At 36.7% G+C, this 24,261-nt stretch overlaps 1 protein-coding gene across 1 annotated transcript; it reads right to left on the bottom strand.

Annotated features, from left to right (window-relative positions):
- Window positions 1–14,501: 14,501 nt before the first annotated feature.
- Window positions 14,502–24,184, bottom strand: LOC306871992 (Golgi phosphoprotein 3-like). Its single transcript, XM_079420301.1, has 4 exons — window positions 23,746–24,184; window positions 19,722–19,853; window positions 18,923–19,037; window positions 14,502–16,743 (listed from the first exon to the last, which is right to left on the bottom strand). The coding sequence occupies exons 1-4, from the start codon at window positions 23,959–23,961 to the stop codon at window positions 16,319–16,321; spliced, it is 888 nt and encodes a 295-aa protein (XP_079276427.1). The 5' UTR covers window positions 23,962–24,184; the 3' UTR covers window positions 14,502–16,318.
- Between the last annotated feature and the right edge of the window lie 77 nt (window positions 24,185–24,261).

Below are 24,261 nucleotides of genomic sequence, written 5' to 3'. Positions count from 1 at the left end.
TTACGTGTAACAATGTATCAACTTTACATTAATGTCCATTACGAGGAAAAAATACATTCAACTGTGAGAAGATTACCTAGCACAACTACATAAACAAGAGGAGGATATAACCAACTGTCAGATGAAGTCATATGGATCAGACTAGAGGAGTAAAATGAAAGCCAATACCAGAAGACAGAAGCCACCCACCCCTTTCAAGAGTTTAACCTCAATAAGTCACATGTCATTTATAAATGGCAATTCTAATACATTTCTATCAACAACCAGACATGCAATATGCAATCATGTCAGTGACAATATGAGTAACGAAAGCAAGATTACAATATTGCATATGAAAACATGCTTACAGTGAAGGAAAGTGACACACTTATTTGTCTGTTAAGAGATGTCCTTACATACACTACAACAGTTTGCTACAATGTACTAATTACTTTAAAATTAAAAATTAAAAAATATCACACATTTATCAACATCTTCCTCCTACCTTTGCCCATTTTATGAGATTTATTCCTTACTCCGTGTAAGTACATAGAGGCTATGCCTGTGGTGTGCTGTCACAGTGACACAGAAGGTCTGCCGACCCCAGACTTACCCTCTGAAAAGACCCACATGTAATAGGATTAGTCTCACCCCTCCCTTGGGCCACTTACAAACACAATGACCTCCCATTTTCTCTTTGGTTGAGTCGCTGAATGGCCAGTTCAAGTGTTTATATTTCTGCCATCATGTCATTCATGATTATTGATGTTTTTGTTCCTCACATAAGAACAACTTCTTTAACAAAGCAAATGCAGATATAAAAAACTCTGGCACACATTAAATAAGATGTTCGCTCCAGTCTTCAGTGTCACATTATTCATCAGAAATCATTCTAATATGCTGATTTTGGTGCTAATTTGCATCCTTGACCCCAAATTTTGAGGGTGAGGAAATTTCATTTTGGGGGGAAATGTTTCTTTAAAATGAATATTAATCATCAGGAGCTACTTCTCCCAGTCCAGTGACAGAAAAGTGTCTGCAAACATTCTTAAGCAACTGACACTGAGAAGAGCTTCTGCCAACGACAACATCCCCATGAACAGCCTCACGATAAAGAAAGAAAGCTGTTGTGTTCTCCATTGAATTGACTCAAAAATGCGATCAATACTGGATTATTATCGCTGTAAAACCATGAGTTCCAGATGGTTAGAATAAAACACCCTTTCATATTAAAACAAACAAAGATTTAGCATCATCAAAATCAGGCCTGTCAGGCATAGGTTTTAAAAAGAACAATAAAAAAAGATTAAAGATGTCTTATATGGCTAATATTGACCATTAAAGTCTGCGCTTGGGTCTCTTAGATCAATTAAAACAGTAATTTTGTTTCGATTATACTAGAACAAAACACTTCTTCATAGCCAAACAATGACATAATGGAAGCTAAACTGCCTGAGCTCAGAGCTCTGTAAATACATTAAAAATAAAAAAGAAAGAAATGAGAGAATATTGCAAAGAGAAACATTCCAACTCCAGAGTCCAACAGAATTTGTCACTCTGTGAGGGTGGTCTTTCAGCTCCTCTTTGTTTTAACCATTAGGATCACTTTACTGAGGTCTCTCGTCATTTAATAGAAGCATTTATCATGGATGAGGATGTTTTCATCCAGAAACTTTCCTTCGCTTAATTCGCATACGCACACTTGACATACAAATCAAGCAAGCACACACCATGAAGTGATTCCTGAAAAAAAATGAATATCTCAAGAAATGAACGCTGCGGTCGGAGAACACTGACTGACAAATAATAAAGTTGGATGCCAATTGTGGAAACGTGAATTAACTTGAGTTTTCTAAAGAAGCGCCAAACTGCCACTAATCACAGAGGGCTTGCTGAGAGCAGCCGTAAACGGGTTCACTTCAGCATGAGGTTCTGCCCTCAGGCCCATGACAGTGCTTTATAATCTACAGCCATCGATTATGTGGTGGACTTCATCTCTTCTTTGATCTGACAAATGTGATTCCTTACGACTTGTAATGGGTATCACTATTGGCAAAAATATTTGAGTTGCCAAATTAAATAGATCTTGATCAACAACATGCATCTATTCATGGGACTGAGGTATTTGTAATGCTAAAAAAGTATGTTTTGTTAGTTAATGAGGCACTGGAAGTACAAGATAGTGTGGTTGTGTGATTGTACCCTAGTTCACACACGCTACTGTCAGATCGCCTACAACGACTGGTTAATAGAGCAACAAATTGTAGCTTTAAAGTATCTACAAGAAACTGGGTCAGCGACTACGGAGACTACATTTAAACAACTCGTTTTAAAAATCCTTATTTGAGAAGATGTAGCACATTGAAAGGGAAGCAGGTTGAGTCTAGAAGAAATCTGCCCATAATGTGAATGCAGATGGACAACATAGAGAGCAATCTGCTCAGGTCATGGAGCTCTAATCCTGGACAGTGGGTGGAGGGGTTACCCACAACTGACCAAAATGTAGGGGGAGGGCTGCAGGTGAAGAGGAGGAATATGGTGGAGGGAAAAAAAATGGTGTAGGATTTACTTTTACAATTGTCACTCAGCAATTGCTGGTAAATACATAAATAATTACAAAGAAATGGCAAGCAACACACTAAATGAAGCATCCAATTTTAATGCAGAAAGACTAAAATAGCATTTTCTTGTAAAACTTATCCAATAATTTTTTTGTTTTATTTAAAAAATATTTTAAACTGGTGCAGGGGAAGACAAGATGTCTCCGATTAAGCGATTGAGGTGTTTTGTTATTGGATGTAATAATGAATATAGCAGTCGTCATTAACTCCCGACATCTGAGCCGTTGAAGACGCAGAGGATTAACATTACTTTCATTTTTGAAAGGAATGCGATGATCTCCGATCTGCCTAAATGCATTTATGTTCACGCGAATCATTCGTAATCCAGCTTCATCTACAGAAGAAGTGAGTATAAGGGTTTTTTGTGAATCTTTGCAAATTGCCTTTCCTAATGTGTGCAAGTTTCACGGCTGAAGTTTACAGTCTGCTCATCACCCCACGGAAGAGAGGGGCAGGGTCAGCAGAGCTCATTAGCATTTAAAGCAACATGGACTAGAATGGCTTGCTGAAAACAGAGCACATTTTGACAGGTTAAAAAGTTTTTTACACTACCATTGAGAAATTTTAACCAAAGTATGTTATAGACTTTTCCTTAAGACCCTAAAGAATCATATCAACTTGTGGAAAATGGGCATCCAATGACCCCTTTAAGTCTATTCTGTTGCATTTTCAAATTGAATGTAACAGTTGCAGCAAATATCATCTTATTTATTTATTCTCATTAAATCGGTAATAGAAAGCATTTGTGGTACTCCAGACAGATTATTGCCTATCAAATTTGACCAGGAAACAAAAACAAATGATTAAACGATTTAATAAACACTATGGCCCAAAATAGTAGCCATGGGGCCCCAAAATAGTAAGAATAGGCACAAAACACACTCTAGGAGTTCAGATGAGGACGGTTTAACCAACAGACAGCTGTCAGCTGACAAGAGTATGACACTCCTCAGCAACAACAGATGAGAGAATGACATTAAAGCCCATCCCTGTTTCCAGACACAACATGTGTTTTATCAGTCTCATTAAATTAGGTACCATTAAAGTTCTGGACTTGGGTTTGTCACACCGTAACCACCTCAGTACACTTGCCAGATTTGTGTGACCTTTCTCTAAGGTCTTCAGAAAAGTCAGCCTGGAATTCAGTAAGCTTAAAAGTGCATTTGATTTATGTTTAGCAGAAAACAACAACAGGGCAAACAAAATATTTGAACAGGGCTAATGTCACTGTCTGATGAGTGCTGGAAGTATTTGTTTACCAGCCTTTGTTTCCCTTTCCCAACTATCCAACACATGCCTCCTTCCTCCAAGCCATATGGCCACAGATTACTAAACCCCCATTTTAACTCATCCTAAAGCCTTGTGGCTACAATCATACTGTTTGTATATTGCTTGATTGAGAAAAGAAATGGTTGCTAATATCCATTTTAAAAACTATCGGTTGATTAATCGGTATCAGTCGACTTCTAGATGCTATTTGTGACCCTGGACCACAAAACCCGAATAAATAAGCCATTACATCAATTATTTCCATTGATGTATGGTTTGTTAGGATAGCACAATATTTGAAAATCTGGAATTTGAGGGTGCAAAAAAAAAATCAAAAATTGAGAAAATCTCCTTTAAAATTGTCCAAATGGAGTCCTTAGCAATGCATATTACTAATCAAAAATTAAGTTTTGATATATTTACAGTAGGAAATTTAATATCTTCATGGAACATGATCTTTACTTATGATTTTTGGCATAAAATAAATTTTAGGCTATTGCTACAAATATACCCGTGCAACTTTTTGTGGTCCAGGGTCACATTTAATTTCATATACTAATGTAAAAAAAATTAAAATAAAGATTTTTTTTTAAAAATTTGAAAGGACCGAACACTTTTATTCAACAAAGACACATTAAATTTATCAAAAGTGACAGTAAAGATAATGTTAAAAAAAATATGAATAATGTTATGTTATATTTCAATTAAATAGTGTTCTTTTGTACTTTTTATTCCTCAGATTCCCGGGAAAAAAAGTATTATGGTTTCAATTAAAATATTTAGCAGCACAACTGATTTCACCATTGATAATAATAAAAAATATTTCTTATTATAGAACTAAATCAGCATATCAAAATGGTTTCTTTAAAAAGGATCATGTGACACTGAAGTAAGGCTGATGAAAATTCAGCTTTGCCATCACAGGAATAAATTACATTTTAAAATATATTAAAATTAGGGCTGTGCAAATAATCGAATGTGATGATCATGCACATCTCGTCAGTAAAGCTGGTTCTGTGATTAGTAGTAAATCTCCATCACCTGCTTTCAGATGGAGCGCCATTTACTACACAGAGCCATAGTTCACTGACAAGCTACGCAATATCGCGTTCATAAACACTTTAACATTTTTGCTTTAAAAAAAAAAAGATAAAAATTCAGCATGATAACTAAGCATGGTATAATGATTGCTTTAAATATCAATAATGATGACTTTTAATTGCTTTTGGATTAAAGTCCTCTTTCATAATGTAACTAAACAAGACTATCAATTAAAACAAGTAAGGGGTTATAAGAATAAACACTAACCCACTCCAACTGGTAGCCCACTATTTGCCTTTTTAATGACTACTGTAATAAAACGAATACTGCTGCATCAGAATAATGTTATGCATGAGGCACCATGTGCTGTGCTACTGTCTGTGTTCATTGGTTTTACTCAGTTTCACATGAGGCAGCAGTATCTGGAGTCATACAGACTGGAACCTTCCACACACCTGCCAGTTCATTCAGTCCTGTCAGCGAACACATGGAGAACGCCTGTCTGACTTTCAGCTACAAAACAGTGTAAGAAATGTTCTTCACATCTCACGAGTCAACAAGCACTTTGTGGTTTACAGCCCAAAATAGCAATTCAGTCTCACTAACACAAACATCTTTGGATTTTTCCAGAAAGATTTGACAGGTGTTTTCAAAACATGTCTTTGTCAGTCGTTCAGAAGGGTATGCTTACACTAACCTATAGAAAATCTGAGCCGTTCAAGGAAAGAGTTTGACTTCAAGATCATAATATCCTACTGAAATGCTTTGATAACTGCTTTTTTACCTAAACATACAGAAACTTTTATCTGTTTGCCAACATACTAGTATTAGTTGCTTAAAAAAAAAAGCCAAAACTGTATAGCAGAGCCATATTTGTAGTCTAGCTGAGCATATGGTTGTCAGTGAGGTCACCTCTAGGGAATAATTCTCCAAACAAACGGCATTCAAAGGCTTGACTTAAAGCATTCACACAAACAAACTTGCCACTTAAAACATTCAAATGTTGTGAAACACTTAGGGTGCAAAAGAAGTGAAAGAACTAAAACAGGAGGGAGCACTTCCCAGCCGAATGTGAGAGAAGGCCGTGGGGGGTGGGCACAGTGGCAGTGCAATTTATGCAGATGTCAGAGGTGAGCCACTGTAGGAGTGAGACCCCCTCATTCAGATTCATTCATGCACTCTCCGTTCTCATTGAGGACAATGAAATACACTTACAGGGGGCTCTAATATGTAAATTAAACCCTAGACAGGGTACAATTCATCTTGCCATGAAGACCAATATAGTGATGGCCATCCACAAATGAATGGCTGTTTTCAATGTGAGTTGCAATGATGCTAATACGGACTGAAATAGGGCGGTAATGAATGGAAGGATTTTCAATGGAAGCTCTAAATCTGATTATTTTTGGGCCATTTATTGGTAATACATCTGGTTTTAAGAGTTTTTTATTTTATTTTAATGTTGTTTTTAGTCTTTGATCAGTTCTAAAAATAAAAAAAAAAACATATATGACTGGATATTGGTAGTGTTAGTTTTATGTTTTTCACTTAGGATGAAACAGTCAAACATACAGAAAAAGAAAAGGCAATTCACTTGCTTGCCAGTTTAACACAAGGTAACACTGGAAACCAGGGGCGTTTCGAACCTTTCATACTGGGGTACAAACGGCCCAATTAAACAATGTGTCCCCATATTTTGAAACTCTAATGTAATATTAAACGATACATGTAGATCCGAATTATGTTGTTAACAATGGATTGTAGGTAAACACCACAAATGATTCTGTGCATGAATAAACTTTCCAAATGAATCACACAATCACTTTCAGACCTTCCTGCAAACTTGTTTGGATCGGTAGTGATCTGGCATCGCTGAAGTTCTGATCCTAAAAAATCATGGAAAAACACCACAACATGATTGTTGAAATGCTAGGAATTTACAGTGTAAATACATTAACCACAACACATCACAGCATTTGAATGCTACATCTATTTATACTCATAAACAAGCTCTGTTAGGTCTGTAAAAGCTCTGTAAAGGTCTTTTCACAAGTCTAGAGCTTAATGAAGTCTAGACTAGACAAAGTAAGGGTCATCTCCTTTCTTATCAGTGGGGTTAGGGAAGCCACATTAAAAAAAAAGACAAAGGTATTAGTAGGTGCACAAGATGTGACATAATAGGTTAAGAAGATAAACCTTTCAGATCTGGCCAGGTTTATATTAATCCATCTGACACTGTCTGGCAAAAATGGCTAACTATTTTAAATGTTCTTGGATTTTATGCCTGTTTATTATAATGTTAAACTTGACAATAAACCTTGAATAACAAATGAGACTAAGGTTATTAGTGCATAGGAACTAAGAAGGACGTGTAGAAGACAAATACACATACACACAAAACTAAATTGTGGAATTTTATGATATCTGTACATATATCCGCTTATTTGTTCAGTCTACAACTTCATTCAAAATTACATTAGACTCAGGCAAGGTCATGCACTTGAGATGACCCAAAGAAAACAACTAGCTTCCTCAGTTCCAACTGCAGTTGTGCTGACTGAGTGAGGTTTGCTTTAAGTGGCACTACCACGCTTGGTTGATGGGAACAAATCAATTAAACATAAATCAAATAAACAGGACATAGAATGAGAAACAGTTCTCCTGACAGGAAGAGAGAAACAGAGAACAACATGCACTTGCACAAAGGTGAAATAAAAGTATGGTTTAGTAAATGTTCAAACTTGAAATTAATAAAAATGCAGAAAAAATGACTTTAGCATTTCCAACACTGCTTTAAATGTTCAAACTCTGTGCACATCCCTGGAAATGTTAATAGTTTCTATTTTTCTAAGAGAAAGAAATACTTAAACTGTTCATTCATTATACCAGCAGAGATCCATTCAAATGTGTCTCCATTCATCTCTGAACTTTGACCATCCTTTGTTAAACAGATAAAAACACAGGCAACATTTATGTAAACCACCTAATGTCAACCATACAAAGACAAATATCACATCCAGAAGCTGCAATCTTTTCTATGAGAGGGGCTGTCCTTCCTTATTCTTTGTTTAACGGTGCAGCATGAGAAGTAAAGATGTAATCCTCCAAAAGAGAATTTGATCTAGAGGGGGCGGGTTGGTTCAGTCGTGTGGTCTCCCCACTGGATGTGCCATGCATTGCTGTTGGGATGCCAGATGCTGTGCCAGATGCTGTCCAGCTTAAGCCAAAAACAACAACTGTACCACAACCCACTGACACTCCCCTGCTCCCAGTCTCCCCATTCTCTCTGAGACGCACCATTACTGTCTTTTTTTTAGACTACACACACTGCTGTTCACTTTTTCCAGGACGACCACTCTGCTTCAGTGCACTAGGCTGCTGCTGAGGGTTCATGTATGCTAAGATATTTAATGTATGAAGCATTGAGAAGACAAAAACGGTGTTTAGTCTTAGTCTTTTCATGATCTATAGCTACCATGAAGTGACTAAATGGAGAAACCAAGCAGGTCAGCAGCATTCTAATGCATTGTAGACTTTAACTATATTTAGCGTGTACACAGGGCACAAAATAATTACAGTAATATGAATTTGAAACTTTGCAAATGAAAAGGGATCTCATGATAGCCAATAACCTTTAAGATGGATGATGAATAAAAGAATCAATATGGAATCCTATTCAGATGTTTGATCATCATGATCAGCTTACTTCTTGTTTCTTACCTTATATGGTACCTCTGAAAGTGCATATTGCATTTAATGTGCACAATAAGAAACAGGTCATTGTGTACATTAGATCACTGGATATTTTTGCTTTTCCCAGAGGTATGGGAACAATGGTAATGTGAGGGCTAAACGCTGACTGACAACAGTGTGTAATTCTCCCACCTCAGCAAAAACAGACACAAACAAAGGGAGGAGACTCACACAAGTGAATGCTTCAGACATATCTGTCAGCCAAACAGTAGCCTATGTACAGAGATGCATTAAAACACAGGTAATGCATGCTCACACTTCAGGTGAATGGGTGAGAACTATGTGTACACAACACAGACAGCCATATCACAACATATCACATCATAAGTTGCTGCCAAAATTGTGCAACAATTTATTCGATTTTTACATAATTTTTAAATCGCTATTTGAATTTACAGTATGCCAAGGACAATAAGACTAATCTCTTCAATGGCACTCTTCCACATGCTTTATTCCTTTAGTTATTCCATTTGCTTTATTTTATAACATGTATTATTATTATTACTAGTGGCAGTAATAGTAGTTAATTGCATGATATGACTAGTCATGAGATGTCAACCAGGCGGCATCCATGGGGTTGACCCACTCCAAACAGAATTATTTATTTTTTCTATGAATATCATCTCATCTCATGTAAATGTACACCATTTTAACCATATTTCGTTTTGGTTTTTAATACATAAATAAATACCGAGTGCACATAACTATAACCAGTGCTGATAACTATGACTGTTAACTGACTCTTTTTAAAAGTCCCCCCCCCCCCGTTATAATAACAGATACAGTAACACTGTTGTTTAGTAGTAATAACTCATTGTGTATAAATCAGCATACTGTCCATGAATGTCTTGGCACAGCCAGACACAAGGGAAAAATGCGATAGGAATTCAGTCAAGGGAGACTCAGGGAGCTCAGTGAAACTATAAACTATATAAACTAAAACTTACCATCCGTACAACTGCATTAAACCGTGTTAACAGACTGCATTACATCACCAGGAGAAATTTTAATCCAAATCAATGAAATCCGATTCACAAGTCGAGTCTTTCAGAAACGCATGCAGTGATCTGGGAAAGAGTAGCCTACCACATGCACACCGAACAGCTGAACTTTTTTCGTCTGAATGTTGTTGTGAAAAATCGCCTCCCTTTTGGTCAACTTTGACAACTCTTTCACAAAGGATGCAGCAGTAAGAGTAAAGGCTCATTTTTAACACATGCACGCGATTCGCCGTGGGGAATGACGCAGGGAGTGGGCGGAGCAACACTGCTGCTGCTGCTGCTGCTGTTTAATTAGCTGCTGCTGGATCTGTCTATAAACACAGAGCAGTTGTTAAGTGCCTGCTGGTAAATTAATCTTTTAGTGCCATATTTGGCAGTATTATGCTTTAAAATGATTTCAAGAGGAATTACAATTTTATATTCAAACTGAGAGCCCATTGTGTGATGTTAAGAGGTAATGACTTTTGAACATCTGATAGGCCTTTATTTGATTATATTATGTTGTGATGTTAATCTGTTATATTTTGGTTTTATCATAACAGCAGTAATTAGCTACGGAGATTTATTTTTCCAATTAATTGCTCCAGTTAATTCGATTCAAGTACTTTATATAAGTAAATAAACTTAAATGTAAGTACATTTCTGTCACTATAATCTATAATTAGGCTACTAAAAGTATGAATCATAACCTCTGGGAATCCCCAGCTGAGTTGTGTCTGGGCATGGCAATTCAGATCATAAAAACCAAGACTTAAGACTCTCAACTCCTTTTCAGACCTGACTTGCCCTGCCTTTAGTCTCATTCAGTGTCCTCACAAACAGAATCACATGCATCAATAATGAAATGCATTTAACTGAAAATTGAGTGTTTAATCTTATTTTTATACATTACTGACACTCTATCCTCCAATTTGATATTGTTAAGTGCTTTGACACAATCTGTATTGTTAAAAGCGCTATATAAATTAAGGTGACTTGACTTGACATGCCTTGAAGCTTAAGTAAACAAAATGCCTTGTTAAAAGCAGCAACTCTTTTGTCAGGAACTGTATGTTCCTCACAGAAAATGTATGAAGTGAATTCTTTTTCAGGGCTGGCAGGAAATTTCATGACTTTGTATCAAACAGGAACATGAAAAATGTCTCGGAACAAAAAACTGCTGTGATATTTTTGTTTGCTCTCAAACACAATTGCATGTGAACATCTCTGTTTATGATTGAAATGCTGATTAGAAATGTTATTATTAACACAGGGGCTGTTGATTTGTTAGCCTTAATTTTACTTGATTATAGTTATGTCTTATATTATATATAGGGGAAGTCGTGGCCTAATGGTTAGCGAGTCGGACTCGTCGTAATCCAAAGGTTGCGGGTTCGAGTCTCGGTCTGGCAGGGATTGTAGGTGGGGGGAGTGAATGTCCAGCGCTCTCTCCACCCTCAATACCACGACTGAGGTGCCCTTGAGCAAGGCACCGAACCCCCAACTGCTCCCCGGGCGCCGCAGCATAAATGGCTGCCCACTGCTCCGGGTGTGTGTTCACGGTGTGTGTGTGTGTGTTCACTGCTGTGTGTGTGCACGTTGGATGGGTTAAACGCAGAGCACAAATTCCGAGTATGGTTCACCATACTTGGCTGTATGTCACTTCACTTCACTTTTCACTTTATATCAGCATGTAATATTTATTCACCCTCATTTTTCAATTTTATGTAATACAACTGATTGGAGATGGAGAATCATAAAATCTTGGATTTTTTTATGTAATATTCAGAAGGCTGTTCTGCAGATGAAGTATTGTACTCTTCAACTGCAGCAATCCATGAGGTACACAGGCATTCTTGGGCCCAGGTGGTTTTGATTTGGGAGGCGCTTATGTGCCTTTAGGTCATTTATTATTTCAAGTGAAGTGACATTAACTATGAAGACAATGTTGCACTTTCAGACTGCTGGACACCCACAGATTGACGACTGGTCACGCCAAGCTGAGAAGAGACATTTTGGCATTTTTGGAAGAAGTGGTAATCAGAAAATAAAATTATATAAATGAAATAGACATTAATGCAATAGAAAACTGACATCGCCTACAGCGCCTTGAGAGAGTACTCACTCCTCTCCCCTTGATTTTATCTCTGCATATTGTTTTACTTCCAGATTTGATTGAAATAGCAATTAATTTGTCAAAGCAATCACCCCCAACGAGTTCATGCTGTGGACCTGCTCCTCAAGTAGCAACTAAAGTATGAGTCTTCTTGGTTATGTCTGCATAAACTTTCCACATTTCAATTCTTTAAAAAAAAAAATCACTGCCAAATTAGAAAGTGTTGGCTTGCAGCAGTGTTCAGGTCATACCAGGTCATATTCAATTGGATTAATGTCTCAGCATAGACTGAACAATTCCAGAATTATAAGCTTATTTAAACTATTCCATCATACTTTTTTTTGTGTGTGTGTGTACCTACTTAACCATATTTTGGGGACGAATTTGTACCCAAATGTGAGGTAAACCTGACAAAATCTCCAAAAACCTCCCTTTGGGGACGTCCTCATTTGTAAAACGGGTTTAAAAATAAACTAAACAAAGTTTTTTTGAAATTGTAAAAATGCAGAAAGTCTCCTGTGAGGGCTAAGTTTAGGTGTAGGGCAATAGCACATACAGTTTGTACAGTATAAAAACCATTACGCCTATGGAATGTCCCCATTTAGATAGCTAAGTAAATGTGTGTGTGTGTATGTGTGTGTGTTTGCTTTTTATCATACTGGTGGAACACAAATAATCAATCAAATCCAGAGTATGCTGCTGCCACTATCAATCTGATTATAGGGATGTATGGTTTTATCAGGGTGTTTGTGATAAGTTCCTCCTAAACTTTTTTCTTTAAGGATTTTGTCACAACAGGCTGCACACAAGGTTTACCATTCTACTTTATATACACATATATATATAGAGAGAGAGAGATTATTTTTGTATTTTTTTAACAAAATCATCGCTATCGAGTTTCAGTGGTAAAATTAAGTAATTACTTTATTTATAGCAATGGAAATACTCATGTTCAGTGTCTTTTTAGCATCATGCCATTTTAAATCTAATGTTGTCACTTGATATAATAAGTTTCAGAGGTAAAAATGTATTGATTGATTGATTGCATGAATGATTGTAAATATTTATGATTGTGCTTTTTATTTATGTTCATGCTTTTTTAAATCAAATTTCTGTAAAGGGGACTACAAAAGTGTATTCTGAGCTGTTATGAAACCAACATTGATATTTATTTTCCAATCAAGCAGTTGAATACAAGACTGTAAGGTCTCCATAGGAGCTTTGCCAAAACAGATAAGCAAATGATAAATATTTCCAGTTTTGGTAGGCTACAGCAAATAAGAGGTTACTGTGTATCGAATCCTCACAACACATATTTCACAACATTGCCTAGATTCTTATCTGTGATGCAAACAGGAGCCAGTATCACATTTGCAGCTCACTTTATTATAAGCCGTTCTTGCTAATCTATAAATCATATCGACCACATTTTTATGAAGTTGCGGGTTAATATTCTGAGAAAGTCACCAAGTATAACAGAATCCTGTCAGCTAACAGGGTGGACTGTGTTTTAAATCAGCAAAGATGCTGGATAAGTCAACATAATCACAAGCTTCCAAGCCTCAACATTTCCCAGCGGGAATATGCACGTCAAACACTTTCCCTTTAAGGAAAAGACATAATTTTACATAACTATGAGTCATCATTGACAATGCCAGAGCAACATGTTTCAACCATTTTGAAGGATGAAGGTGTTTTGCTTGCTTCTGACCCTTTGGCTGAGCATTTTCTTTCAGTGTTAAGAGATGAGCTAAGCTGAAATATTAATGCAGTCAGGCAATTGCGCAGGCAGACACCATAGCTGGCCAGATGTCCAAACGTCTGCAGAAACCAGACAGCACACCAGGCCAGGCACAAGAATAGACCGGAGACTCAACACTATATATTGTTTGTAAACAAGCACACACTGCTATGGGAGAAGACTGAATGAAAAATTACCAAAAAAGAAAAGCGGGTAAATACAAGAACCCTGACAGAGAAACTCTGTTCACTAACTAATGTGGAATAAAACAGTTTACACTCTCAACAGGGTAAACACAAACTTATTCTCAATGAGTGTTTCGGTTCTTGGGGTTTTCATCTAGAATTATAGCAATGATTTATACATACAAAAGGATAGTCAGCAATCTAGAAGCCAACATACATTCATTTACATAGCTGAAATGCTCATTAGTGGTTGTATAAGTTTGCTAGTCTGGGAGTTTATAATGACTCAGTGGTATAACTGACAAACTCCAAAGGCTTAACTTTAGAAGTAAATACCTCTGTGCTTCGGAAAATGCACACTACGGTGAGGCCAAATCCAACATTCTGGATGAAGATGAGCTGCGATCGCTTTGTCTGTTAGTTTATTTTTTTGAGAAATTAATATTTTTAGTCAGCAAGTACACGTCATCACATTAGTTGCACCAAATCAGCACATTAGAGTGATTTCTGAAGGCTCATGTGACACTTAAATAGAAAGGTAAATTGTACTATTTCACAATGCTACTGTTTTTACTGTACTTTTCAACAAATAAATGCAGCCTTGGTAAAAATATTTTCAAAAATTTCACCAATTTGAACAGTATTATATATCTGTTAAGGTCCTTGCACGCCGAGCATGAAATTTCCATATGCGTTTTTTTATTTGTAAAAATTTAGTCTCCCATATGTGAAAAATGGAAAGTAATTTAACAAATCTGATGCATTAAAAGCAGCACTTGGCTCTTCACAAAATAAATAACAGATGATGTTTGAGGCACTTTCAAGACCGTAGTTTATTTCATGGTAATAAGAAAGTATATACATTGGGGTCCCTTTATAGTGAGTCCTAAAGCTACACACGATTTAAATTTTCTTTCACTCTGAGATACTTTTCGGACACTTCAAAAATCCCCCATGTCTTACGTCGACTCTTCCAAACAATTGGTGGATTTCCCAGACCATCGCTACATACAATTAACTATTGTGAAGCAAGCATTTACCATCATTCTGAAAGAAAGAAACTGCAAAACAGAAGCATGTTGATTTTTAAATTATTGCTATAAAAAGGAATAAAAATCAACAGAATGACAATAACTAAGCATTGAAATATGATGATTGAACAAAGGCTTTTTCAACACATCTTCATAGTGTGAAAAACAAAATTAAGACATGCTTGTGCTAGCTTTTACATGCCAGGCAAAATGAAGATTGATACAGTGATTGCTCATATGGTATGCAGTATGAATACATAAGAAACTATACAGATTAAACTAGATTGTGACAGAATGCCAATCCATCCTACCATACTACCTCCAATCAGCTAATTATAATAACATACTATCAAAAATATACTGACTTGAGAAAATGGAGGAATCTGCTCTTACATATAAAAGTCACATTTTTGAAGGTTATGATTTCTTTTTAAAATCCCATGTTTGTTTAGAAGTGAGAGTACATGACATGAAAAACGTATGACATTCAAAACTCCACCATAAAACTTCCCTTAAAACCTTGAGGACTTTTATATATCAGTGGAAAAATATCTAAAGAAAATGAAGCTGTATGCCATACATATCTTTATTTTCAGGGAGCACAGACTTCTTAGAATTAAACTAATGTGGTCCTCAAATTTAGTGTTTGGTAGCATATACAAAGGGTATGAGGCCTCCGAGGAAATGAGTTCCTACCAATTTCTGAATCTAGCTCCATTAATGCCACGTCACAAAGAGCTACAGTACATACTGCACCTTGAGAGCTACGCATCCTGTAACCAATCTCAGGCACATAAAAGTACATTTAAATCAAATAGAATTCTCATGAGGAATCACCACAATAAATGTGTGAAGAGGTAGAGTTTGAAGTTATGGACAGAACGGTAAGAATCGGAGGGAATGGTAGTAAAAAAAAAAAAAAAAAAAACACGCTCATAATACATCCAGTAAATACTGGACAGGTCCTCAAACAGCCTGAACTTTTTCCCCTTCCCTAAATTTGCATTTACTAGCAATCAAAATGCCGTTTGATGTTTTTTTCAGTAGTGTGAATGTAACACTATTAGCACTAAAACTGCTATCATAACAGGATTTTGTCCTTTTTGGTTTCTTTTCAGGCTTCATTATTAGTATGAAGACAAATTGAATTAAAAAATGATGATTCATTGCAGTTCACTTTATTTCTTGAGCATCTGTCGAGTCGTACCATACACAGATTAATCAATTCTATATCCTTGCTTAATTCTCTAATTGTAAAATCTGTTAGGCACCCAACACAGATGTCCAGACAAGAAAATAATTTTTAAAAAGCCATTTTGCGTGGCAATGCAAATGGTAAACGTTCCAACAGTCCACAGTGGGAAAGTACCCAACTGCATTCAACTGAACAAACGATTCAATGAGGACAAAATAAAGTGGTCCCCTTATCAAACAAAAGAGAAACCCAATCATAGATCTTGCAGAGAGAGTAGCGAGGAAGAAATATCTACAAGGAAAGAAAACTGAGACTTGACACACCAGGTCAACCAATTCATAAAGCTGATTTTACCAGTCCAACCATTTTACATTTCTCATCGCACGTCCATCAGAACTGAACCTGCTTCATTTGGTGAAGGCGGCCACCACAGCCCACAGCAGGTCATTGGTGTTGTTCTTCATGCTCTCGCCCTCAGGCTCCAGGTCAAGCAGCTGCCGTACTCTCTTCATGGCCAGATCATACTGGTCATCCAGCAGTGGGGCGAATGCGTTCTCTAGTACGTCAGAGGAATGGGCGAGGAATATAAGGGCCAGAAGACGCTTGTCCATTCGGTGAGGGTCGTTCACCCACTTGTCCAGTACGGCCTCCTGCACCTTCTTAATAAGGCGCTGCTTAATATTATTATTGGTAAGGGGGTGTGTAGTCATGTCGAACAGAAGAAAGTTTTGTTTCTCGGTGGTGAGGACGCCCTTCTCTACGAGGTTCTTAGCCAGGCGCTCTCGGACGTTACGCAGCTGATAGTGAAGCTTCAATGGGTTCCATGTCTCACCTGCAAAAGACCAAACAAACTTTCATTCACTTTATTTGACCACTAAAATACTCAATTTGTGACCGGAGACTGCATAATAGAGGTTTTCTTTCCCAAAGAGGTGATATTGTTTCCTGATAAATTGCTATGGCTATAACTTACAATTCTAGAATGTGTCAAGAAAATAATTAAAATCAACAGAAAAAACATAAAAATAGCTGTTTAAAAAAAAATCGGGCATAAGATGTACAATTCCCATAAGGGCCATATTTTTGTGACATTTCACTATTAAGGAAAGAGATTAAATCGAACTGGACTTATAATAAATGTATTTTTATTATAAAAATAAATAAAATAATTAGAATGATTAAGGATTGTACCATTATTACATTTCCAGTTGATATCAATAAGCTTGCATATTTAAATGATGGCAGATAACTGATAATTGGCCAATATATTAATTCTACACTACTATGCCTAAATAAATAAAATACCAAAAAAAAAAAAAATCCTTCTATTTTTAAATGCAAGTGAATTTAGGCATAACAACATTATAATGTACAGTACGTCCATTCATTTTAAGATTTGCTAAAGACTGCATGTAACACCGGCATTACATAATGCTTTTTATGATTTTAATGACTTAATTTTAAATGAGCATTAGATGATGGCAAAGGTAATCTAAATGTAAAAACAAATAAATGATCAAAAATAAATATCCAATATCAAGCAATATCCATCAATTTAAAAACTATTTTTTTCCAAGTAGTGTAGTCCCAATTTATTGCTAGCGGCTCCTACAGGATTATTACATTATTAATAGTTTTAGATTTAGATTAGATTTCAGCAGCTTGCAATCATTCACAAGTTGCTGCCATTCATTTTGAATGCAGAAGTCACGCAACAGTCCCTTGAGCGAGTACCACCAGCTCAGTTGGTCGGCCCCTGTGGTGAAGCAGAGAAGCACAGACATCTCAGGATCAAAGCAGACTGTGGTAGAGCATTTGCTACTCATCATCCTGCAGTAATTTATGGCTCTGATCTAATTCTGAGCACATTTTTATACACTTTCTAAACGAGGACGGCAGCTCCTTCTCTCAGATGCTTTGATCTCACCCTTTGCTGAGACATTTCCAAATGAGCTCATAGACACAGTAGGTAACAGAGATCTCTCTCAAAATCTGCACTCTGGACCAAAGCGAGTCTGGATCCAGCATGTTTATGTGCACCAGGCACAGTACATTTGGAAGGTAGCAATGGTTGAAATTATTACATTCGATACAATTTCATATAATCTAATTACACTACCATTCAAAAGTTTGGGGCCAGTAAGATTTTTTCTTGGATAGAAATTAATGCTTTTATTCAGCAAGGATACTTGGAATTGATCAAAAGTGACAGCAAAGAATTTTATAATGTTACAAAAGATTATAAATACAAATAAATGCTGTTCATCTCAACATTCTGTTTATCAAAGAATCCTGAAAACAGTATCATAGTTCCCACAAAATTATTAAAGGCACAGTTCACCCAAAAATGAAAATTACCCCATTATTTACTAGGTGTATCCAAGGTGTATATGACTTTCTTCTTTCAGACGAATACAATCAGATTTAAATTAAAAAAGTACTTTTATGATGGATGGATGCGCTTTTTTGGCCTTCAAAATCTCAACCCCCTAACTGCCATTATAAAGCTTGGAAGAGCCAGGACATTTTTGAATATAACTTCGATTGTATTTGTCTGAAAGAAGAAAGTCATATACACCTAAGATGGCTTGATGGCGAGTAAATCATGAGGTGATTTTCATTTTTGGGTGAACTATCCCTTTAAGCAGCACAACTGTTTTTTAACATAACAATAAAGTCATTTGACACTGAAGACTGGAGCAATGGCTGCTGAAAATATATTAAAATAGAAATCAATTATTTTCAATTACTGTTTTGTAATTGGAGAGAACAAGTGACTTCTTTCATTAACATTAAAAAAACTTAACACCCACAACATCTGTATGCAGTAGTATATAATAAGTATATAATATAATAAATATGAATCTTGTTTACAACCACTACAATAAATAATAATTAATGAGTTTAAAGAGAAATGTTTGTTTTACTCTAAAGCCAAAGTAAGGCATCGAGGTAATCAGAATAAATAATTGAAAATATTGGTAAACTCAAATGATCTGTGCAAAACTCACCACTGAGTAACTCTATCCAGCTCTGCACGGTTTCGGGTGGTTGAGTGTCTTTTATGTGTTTCAAAGCCTCATCTAACAGCACATCCCCTGTAGGAGCATCAGACTTACATATAACCTAAAAAAAAACGACAAGAAACACGTCACTGAACACATTAAAACACCCCAATGCACAAAGCACCACTTACATCAAGGCAGTGAACTCAAGAGGATAAAATCATGTGAAGGAGATAAACTACTTCAACTGAAGACCAAAGAGTTTTACTTCATATATTAAATGTAATGCATTTTCCAGGGATACGTCTGAGCATGGTTTAATAATAAAAGTTCTCACTTGCAACAGCCAACACCAACCGCAAAAAAAGGCCTCCTAACACACAATTAATATCAAAGAGCTCCCTCTTGTGGGAGGAAGTGACCTACGCAATTGTAAATGTACTGACACCAGAGTGCTGAATTTTACAAGCACATAAAGAACATATCTTCTAAATTTGTTCAGTCTAGTTATGCGATTGTAGAAATATTCACCATCAGTACAGCCAAATGTTGGTCTTACATTATATTTGCCCATACAACGAATGTAAATGGGAACCACTGTTGTTTGAACTCCAGCATTTTTCAGTATTTTTTACATCCCACAGAAGAAACGAAGGTTGGGAATGAGGGTGAGTAAATGATGACAACATTTTCATTTTTGGGTGAACCATCCCTTTAAATGCTTGTAGAACTGAGGGAGGGATACAAAACAGAAGCCTCTCCCTATCATATGATCATTTCCAGAGAACTGAACAGTGCGTCTTACCTTCCGGGCAAGCAGGCTTTTCCTCCTCATGCCACAGGCCTCCAGCTGCAGTCTGCCTCGTAAGGCCAGCTCAATGAGCATGCAGCCCCGCAGGCCTGATGAAATACAGTCATTCCAGAAGGAGGTGTAGCCCTTGCACAAAAACAAAATAAAGTCAATATACATGCCCCATCGAAGTTCAGAGCTCCAGAGTAACTAAAACTTCCAACTAAATGTTTTGTGAACAAAGATAAATGTTCAAACACAATTTACAGATGACTCAAAATGATAAACACTGCTAATATGGACTCCAGTTGTTTTGTGTAAAGAGCAAAGGATCACACAAGGATCTTAAGTCGGCACAAATAAGAAACAAACCCCACTCCAAAAAAGTAAAAATAAAAATGTATGCGTGTTTATATATATATATATATATATATATATATATATATATATATATATATATATATATAAACAGGCAAACAATAAATATAATTTGTTTCGTCACAATTTGTGTTGTACTAATACAATTCTGTGGGACTATTGCATTTTGTAATTCAGTAAATTTCACCTTCTGCTATTATTCCACTTCAGCTTCCCGTGAAGTGTAGCCTGAACTGAATTCATCGATTAAAATTGTGAATTTCTCCCAACACTCTAGTTTGTGCAGTGTCATGGTTAGCAGTGGATGAAGTGAGCAATGGATCTCTCCAGGATTAACAAGGCCTGCTTTGTGAGGTCCAGTCTCCTGTCCCAGAGGCCACTACTGGGAAACAACAGGCCTCTTTCAAGGCAATGGCAACACAGGCAATGCTCTACACGTGAAGTGAAGCGCATGCAAAACACTCAGAGTGATAAAAGCACAATGCTATATCTTTCTGTGTTCTCAATGACCTGTATCATGGCAGTTCATCTTGCACTGCCAAGGTCATTCAAATACAGGAAGCATGTGGATTTTGAATGGAAGAAAAAAAAAGTAAACCAGAAATCATATCTAACCAAATCAAAGCACATCAAACACTGCCAAATCAAAGCACAAAATCCTGGGACAAATGAGAAAAACTGAAAAAGATGTCATCATTTACCCAACCCTATTCAGGCAAACCTGAATGACTTCAGTATCTTGTCTTTTAAAAAATAAGTAATTAAAATGAATGCATTGGACAATTAAATTATTGATTCTTTGAAGAACACAACAGTCAGGCTCACAAAAGTCTGTCATAGTTGTCTTGTTGACACTGTATGTAAATTCTCTGTCATGGGAGTAAGCTAGATACTTGAGCTCTTACGCTGTTATCAGAGCTCACAATCATGATAATGGCTCAGTAGGCAAATGCAGCTGTATTTAAACATGGCACAGTCAGAACTGTTGGAGGAGATTAACCATATGCTAAATAGATGCTCTTATTTACTTCACAGTAGATCAATGCTTAATGGCATCTTATGATATATCATCTTTTCTTGTTGGTTTAATGTGGTTAGACATATCAAGTCAAGTCTGCTTTATTGTCAATTCTTTCACATGTACGGCACATACATACAGAGAATTGGAATTGCGTTACTCTCAGACCCTTGGTGCATACAGTTAACATTTAAGACACTGACAGTAGACATTCAAATACGGATAAGTACAGTTTAAACATATGTACATACAACTATACAGATATACAAATGAGAACATTTGTAGAAAAATAAAGAAAGAGATAGACAAAGTGGCATAAGGCACATGGCAGAATAGATAGAGCGCAAACCAGTTAAATAAAACAAAACTGTGCAGATATATGTGTATATGTATAGAGTGTATATATATATATATATATATACAGTGCAAGAGGAGCTTATCAGTCTGAGGACATTGTAGAAAAATAAAAAAAGAGATAAATAAAGTGGCATAAGGCACATGGCAGAATAGATAGAGTGCAAACCAGTTAAATAAAACAAAACTGTGCAGATATGTGTGTAGTGCAAGAAGAGCTGAATATGCAATCAGGGTTAAAAATGTCAAGGTGTCAACACGACCCGGTCTGTGTCCTTGCTGACATATTGCGAAATATTATTACAATTTTTTTACACGTTACAGATTTAAGATTATAGTTTGGTGTTTGCTGCTCATAATTATTCACATTACCAAAATGCATTATTGTGATGTAATAGGGTAACATGGCATTACTTGCATCACAATATTTTTTCTTTTGATTTTGAAGTAAAATATGACCTACACATGTTTCTGACAGGTTCTGTGAGATTCTCCCAATCAAACAACAGAACCAATAGCCAGACTCTAAAGTGTTTGTTTGCTGACAATGTTTCTGTACATTTTGTGCCACCCATAAGCATGAGCAAACTGTAGTACTGGGACATGTTAATTTAAGCCATTTATCCTTTCTGCTGCTTTCCATGCAGATAAGCAAATCTTAAGTGAGGCCTCTGTATAGGGCTCTACATGATATTCAAAAACTGAAAATGGCAGGGACATAAAACCCAGGATTAAAAACTTTCTGTAATAATGTTCTTGTATAAGGCCAAGGAAAAGCAAAATGTTTCACTTAAAATGTAGAGCATTCTATAAATATATTGACAAATAGTGCCTCTTGAAACGGTCAAACCTGATATTTGACATGTACAACAACCAAAGACCCGCTGTTTGAGGTCTGTGGGCAAAGAAATACTGCCCAAATAAAACATTTTGAATGATACTGAAAAGCCGTTGTTGAGCGTATAACTGAAAGCAGACAGTAATTTGACATGAATGGGCTATAAAGAGAGGTGTCTTCAGTAACACTGCACTGCTGAATGCCTGCTTGTCCAAAATGTAACCACAGAAGCCAGACAATGAGGTAGGTGCAATTCACTACTATAAACCTTAATTAAGGTTCAGTCAACACAATTACAGCAGGCATCTCACAGCCAAACTGTATTCTATTTTTAAAACAGATCCTCCATATTGGTGACGTCCCTCCTAATGAATGGCTATAATCACAATGGAATACTAGCTTACTACTTACTGAATACTGTGCATTAAAAAACGGTAGTATGGCTACCGTTATCACATGACCGGATCACATCGCAAGTGATGTCATTATCAGGAAAAAAAACAATAAAAACTTTGGTTACACTTTATTTTAAGGTGTCCTAGTTACAGTGTAATTATACATGCAAGTAGTGAGTAATATTAATTAAATACATGTACTTACTATAGAGTTGAGGTTAGGGTTAGGATTAGGGTTTGGCTTTGAGTTACTTGCATGTAATTATGCATCATTTATTGTTATTATAATAGTAAGTACATGTAACGTGTAACAAGAACACCTTAAAGTGTTACCAAAACTTCTTAGTAGAGTTCTCAAGACCTATGTTTCAGATAAGACAGACATGGAGAAGCACCACAACAAACAAAAAGTCATCTTTGGATTTGTTCCAAAATGCTTCTGGGTATGACTATGTTAAGCATGTCTGGATGCTTCTTAAGAATGTGTACATGTGGGCTTCTAGTGATAAGGACAGGGGTCCCAGTGGGGGATGAGTGCATTTTATTTACAAACATGCATTTTTTTAAACGTCGAATATACCAACTGCTTCAAATTCATACTCTTATCAGTTATATATTGTATAAAAAAACTATAATAATATATTTAATGTGAATATGGCATAAAAATGTCAGAACATCAAAATGTCACACTGCTTAGGCTATCTTATGCTACACGAAACAGTCTATATTTGTATATTAGAGAGTTGGTCTGTTTTTAACTGATGTAGTTCACTTAACTATTATTTGTTATGGCAGTCTGGTGGGCCTGAGAGATAACTTATAAAGCAGTTCAAAGCAAGCTAAAAGCTACATTGCATCACAACAATCATGTGGCTGACTTTAACAAACAAACGGGCTAAAATAAAAAATAAAAAACTTTATTGTTTTCAGCTCCTTCTTTCTTTAAAGAGCTCAATTATCAACTGGGAGCGATCATGGTGAGTGAGGTAACGTAACTTAAAGGGCTAAACATCGACTACAGTCAACTAACGTTACTAATCAAAATAAAGCAACAACCTCGCGGTCTTTCAAGCCCAACAGCAGTACTTCCTCCATCAGGGTCAGTCTGGTTTCCTTGGAATCACCGCTGTCATCGTCGTCCTGCTCGTCTCCACGGCGGTGCTCGTAGTCCTCGTCGCCGGATCCGCGGTCTCTGTCTGCGGCCGCAGCGCTGCGCGAAGCCTCGGTGCGTCTTTGCACCAGGCCGGAGCTCCGCTGGGTGAAAGTACTCATCTCTCAAACACTAAAAACTAAATCTCCTTCCCAGACGACAACTGTCTGAGAAAAGACTCGATGAAAGTCCGATGCATAAATGATTCCCGGGGTGAATTAGGGGAATGAAGGTGTAAATCGGGATTTGTTTTGGAGGGGCCCCTCGCGATCCCTACCGCGGAGCGTCGCCGATTCCGACAGGTTTAATATGGCGACCGGCCGTGACGAGAACAGCAGTGGATGTGGCATCTCGACACTCAGGTTTGATCTCGAAACCTGGGGGGGCTACATACCGAGACAGCATTTTTTTTGAGCATCGTT

This window comes from Barbus barbus, assembly GCF_936440315.1.
Source record: "Barbus barbus genome assembly, chromosome: 6".
NCBI classification, from domain to species: domain Eukaryota; kingdom Metazoa; phylum Chordata; class Actinopteri; order Cypriniformes; family Cyprinidae; genus Barbus; species Barbus barbus.
The sequence above is the reverse complement of the archived record's forward strand: the minus strand, read 5'-3'. Positions and strand labels throughout refer to the sequence as shown.

Bases quoted from the DNA above. Each gene is read 5' to 3' on its own strand.
- LOC306871992 (XM_079420301.1), bottom strand. From the start codon at position 23,961: ATGAGTACTTTCACCCAGCGGAGCTCCGGCCTGGTGCAAAGACGCACC. The intron at 19,038-19,721 runs GTAAGACGCACT...GTTTTTTTTTAG, and splicing joins AAAGCCTGCTTGCCCGGAAG to GTTATATGTAAGTCTGATGC. The intron at 16,744-18,922 runs GTGAGTTTTGCA...GGTCTTTTGCAG, and splicing joins CTGGATAGAGTTACTCAGTG to GTGAGACATGGAACCCATTG.